The 4,595-nt window shown below is 35.8% G+C and overlaps 1 protein-coding gene across 1 annotated transcript; it reads right to left on the bottom strand.

Moving 5' to 3' along the window:
- Nucleotides 1-948: 948 nt before the first annotated feature.
- On the bottom strand, nt 949-3,520 carry LOC128217754 (uncharacterized). Its single transcript, XM_052925120.1, has 2 exons — nt 3,264-3,520; nt 949-2,832 (listed from the first exon to the last, which is right to left on the bottom strand). Exon 2 carries the CDS (start codon nt 2,806-2,808, stop codon nt 1,975-1,977), a length of 834 nt encoding a protein of 277 aa, XP_052781080.1. The 5' UTR covers nt 2,809-2,832; nt 3,264-3,520; the 3' UTR covers nt 949-1,974.
- Nucleotides 3,521-4,595: the final 1,075 nt, after the last annotated feature.

The raw sequence follows: 4,595 nt of genomic DNA, 5'->3' as shown, positions 1-4,595 counted from the left end.
ACTTAAAATTTATCATGTCTGATCATTTAAGAGGCCTCTCCAATCATCACCAAATTTGTTCAGAATGTGTTCTAACAATTTTTATAACCAGCCGTATCACTTGAGTCATTTGAGGATTATCCCCCTTTAATTATAGAAATGACCTGTGTCTTTTCCTAGCGTTAACTTTAGAAGCCTTTGTTTAATTATTACCAAATTTGATCAGAATGTGTATGCAAATAATGTCTTAGACAATTTTGTTAGCCAGCCATACCACTTGAGTCATTCAAGATTTATAATTCCTTTAATTAGAAATTACCTAAAATCAGTCTTGTTCAAGCAAAAACTTTGGAAGCCTTGTTCAATCATCACTAATTTTGGTCAGAACGTGTATGGGCAAATTGTCTAGGTCAGGTTAGATAACCAGCCTCAGTCCCTCATTCCCTCCAGAGTTATGAACCTTGAATTGGTAAACTGTATTTACTGTCTCCGCTCTCTAAATTTGGCTTAAAGCTGCACTCTCACAGATAGAATATTTTGACATCTTTTTTATTTTTTTGTGTTGGAACGAGCCAATTTTTTTCGTAAATATCAGCAAACCAGTGGTATAGGAATGCTGACAAAAATTAGATCGCAGATGTTTATATTTAAGTTTAAGAATTGATGTTTTATGCTTTTTTCTTAAACCGTTCAACGGTTTAAGCCATAAAATATTAATTTTCGAACAGAAATATAAAAATCTATGATCTGATTTTTTGTCAGCAATCTTATATTATTGGTTTGCAGATATGTACGCAAAAAATTGCCCTTTCCAAGACAACAAATAAAAAAGTTGTAAAAAAGGTTAATCTGTGAGAGTGCAGCTTTAACATACAACCACTTACCACCAATCTTGGTGTCCTAAAACTAAGGCAGGGCTATTTTGTGACAGTTGGCACGCTTGTTATTCTTTAAAAGAACACCTTTTATTCACCTTTATTATTTCAAAGTGATGTTATGATGACATTCTTTTTTCAAAACAACAGGAAACTATCTTAAACATTTTTCCATCTCTATAAAACTTCCTCACTTCCTTGTGAAAAAAGAATTTTAATCTTGTTTTTTGTAAATAGATAAGGCAGATATTTGTTAAAACATAATTTACACAACCATTTTATAAAACATCCGATTTAAACATAATACAACTACAGACATGATATATTGGTAGAACCAAAAAAAGAGCACATGTTTTAGGTACAGATAAAAAATATTATCCTTGATAAATGTTTTTTATTAAATGAATAGCTACATGGCCATAAATTTCCGAGTTTAAAAAGCGCCACCGTATCAATTATATTTTTATCTGTTACAAACCATGTATTTTTTGCTATCAAATAGGTGATGCATTTAAACAAAAAAAATGTTTTGGGGATAAACCTATATTGTAAGCCTATAAGCAAAAGTGTTTCTCTCTGAATTACTTACTAATAGATTAATAATCGACTTGCTACCAACACAAATCATTTTATCAAATGCTATTCAAAATAAGTCTACAATTTATAAACGTACATGTAATTGGAAAAGGTTCATTCTTTCATGAACTCAGATGATAAGATAGTAATGGATTTGACCATACACATGTACAAACAAATTAAAGCAAACAAAAGAATTAGTTTGTCTAGTTAGTGAGTCATTATCACCAAGGTATCCCAGGTTCAGTTTGCTGACTTGGCTTAATATGTGAGTTTGGTTTGTGATCACCAAGCCTGACAAGTGGCACTATGGGCACACATGGTTCCTCTCAATCTCATTAAATCAGATCCCCAATACACGCTTCACGACGTTACGCTTTGGGTCTTGCTACAAATGGGCCCATTGTCACTTGCAGCATGTTCATTTGAATCTCTTGAATTATTTTTTTATTTATAACACCGATGACTGTCAATAGCTTGAGTTTTTCCAAAAAACAGACAAGGTAATACATACATTTTAATATTATCTGTAACTAAATTCAGTTCACATTTCAGCTGTGAACACTTTCACAGTTTTGTTCAGTCTAGTGTGATCAAAGGTATAGCAGGTTACAAAGAGCTTCCTAAGTGTAGGACTATAACAGACGCACTGAGCTGACCTGATGTCATCCCCAGGGCCTAGTACCTCGGTCATTGCCCCCGTGCCAGTGTCCAGCAGGACAACATTGTGACTGTCTTCTCCACACACCATCAGCTGACCATTGCTCACTGGGGTGAGACCACGAGGCTTCTGCAGATTGAAACTCTGGTACTTTTGCATTATCTCTAGGTTCAGACTGAACTTTACAATGAGGTTCCTCACGCTATCAGAAACATAGAGGTAAGGGATGTTTTTGTCAAAGGAAACCGTCAAGTAAGATGGGTAATCGAGAATACCTGCAGTATTTCTATCTACTCTATTGATAATTCTCCCATCTAGTGTTAATACTTCTATTTTCTCCTCTTTTCCATAGCAGACAAACAGCCTTCCGTCATGGTAGTCGATGCCTTTACACTCCCCACCCACATTAAAGGCTTTTTGCAAGGCCAGTTTATCACCAGAGATTCCCACAAACTGAATTTGCATATGTACAGGCACAGTGACAGCTGCCCTGTTGGGGGCCACCAAGCATACATCCCATGGGAAGCCATCAAGGGTCACTTGTGTAACCATGTCACCGGTGCGATAGTCTAGAAGCTTGACTGCATGGTTTGGCGGGTAGAAGTCTGTAACCAGGAGGTGGTCATCAGGAAGCAAGGCCATGCCTGTCAGCCAGCAGTTACGGCGGTCAGAGCTTGACGTGGCCACTATTTCCCCTTCATATCTCAGGTTTGCCATCTCAAGGTCACAAGATCAGATAATCTGACAATAAACAAAATTAATATTAACTTCAATGGTTGTTTGAGGATGAGATATTTCGAAGTCTTATGATGGTTTTGCACAATATTGGAGTGTTTTAGGCATTCATTCTTATATCAAAAAGGTTTTAAACAACTTATTATGCCAGCTTACTGTGAAAAAAAGTAGCTTGCGGTAATTATTTCACTACACAGTAAACTTGAAAATAGGGTACAAAACCAGCCTCGTGATTGAAAGTATACCTTGTGCCTTTGTGGTAATAAAATCACATCATACATTTTATATAATACCAATTTTATTTCATATTCAAATATGATTTTATTTACATTTTATAGAGAAAAATAATGTTTTAAAGACCACAACTAGACTATTTAAGCACTGGATAGTTATCAACTGAAGAGAATGAATTGGAATATAGTTATGTAGTTACTTACACAGTAAAATATCCAGGTGTTAATCACTACCATTTGACCTTGAAATTCAATCTTAAAGATGTCAACATCTCCACACAGTTCCCTTCTTCCTGGTTCGAACTCTTTGTATACACATTAATAGATTGTGCTATAAAGGAAGATGGTATTATAAAATGCAAATGTTATTATTGAAGAATGTTTAAAGCCAATACCAGTATGTGATTGAATTTGCAGCAATCAAAGTTATAAACCACCTTTCCAAATTGATTTGAGTGAATGCATTGTCTTTTCCTGCCATGAAGTTTAAACTCCTACAGGCACAAGCACAAGTGTTGAGCCAAGGAAAACCATTCTTCTGCCTGTTGTCAACAATGACTTATCATTTGTAGACCTTTACAAGTGGCCATTGAATTAAGGTTTCATAGAAACATGGCAATTGCCCCTGGGCAGATTGCTGCATGTATTTGTATAGAACATATACTTATAATCATATCAAATTAAATGGAGTTTTTCCTAAGATTGGACCGAAAGACCAATTTTGTTCACCCAAGACCCATATTCAAACTTAATTGAGACTCTATAAAGACAGTCATTCTGATCAAGTTTCTGAAAGATCAGACGGAAACAAGAGCTGTCACTGTAAGTGACAAATGCCACGGAATAAGTACTCATGTGTGATTCAAAGATAAATTAGAAACAGATATATATATAAATGAAATGTGTGGATAAAGAAAGGAATGAGACATGCTGTCTTGATACCTCATACACATGTGGCAAGTTATTTGAAAAACTGCCCATACATGAAAAGTTATAGCCCAGACACAACTACCTATACGTTAGGTTTTTATATGAAGCGTTCCATTGTGAAGAAACAAGTTTTACCTTTGACTTAGAGGTAGGGACACAGGTCTTGCACGCAACATGAGGTCTTGATATCTCAAACAAATGTGGCAAATTATTTTAAAATTTGTCCATACAAGTGAAAATTACAGCCAGGACATGACCACCATATTAAAAAAGTTTTAAGTGTGACCTTGACCTTAAAGGAAGGGACAATGGGTCTTACACGCGGCACATCATCTTGATATGTCGAACACATGTGGCAAGAAATCTAAAATCTGTCCATACATGAGAAAGTTACAGCGCGGAAACGTCCCCCTACACTCTATGTCCTTATATGCAGCATTCTCTAGTTAACAAATGCTAAGTGTTTGCTTGACCTCAGCGGTAGCGACATGGGTCGTGCATTTGACACCTTGTTTTGGTATCTCTAACACATGTGGCAAGTTATTTAACAACCACCTATACTCATATATGTCCTTATGTGCAGCATTCCATAGTAAATGAACACCC

The sequence above is a fragment of the Mya arenaria genome, chromosome 14 (assembly GCF_026914265.1).
Source record: "Mya arenaria isolate MELC-2E11 chromosome 14, ASM2691426v1".
NCBI classification, from domain to species: Eukaryota; Metazoa; Mollusca; class Bivalvia; order Myida; family Myidae; genus Mya; species Mya arenaria.
Note: the sequence above shows the minus strand (reverse complement) of the source record. Positions and strands in the feature narration are given on the sequence as shown.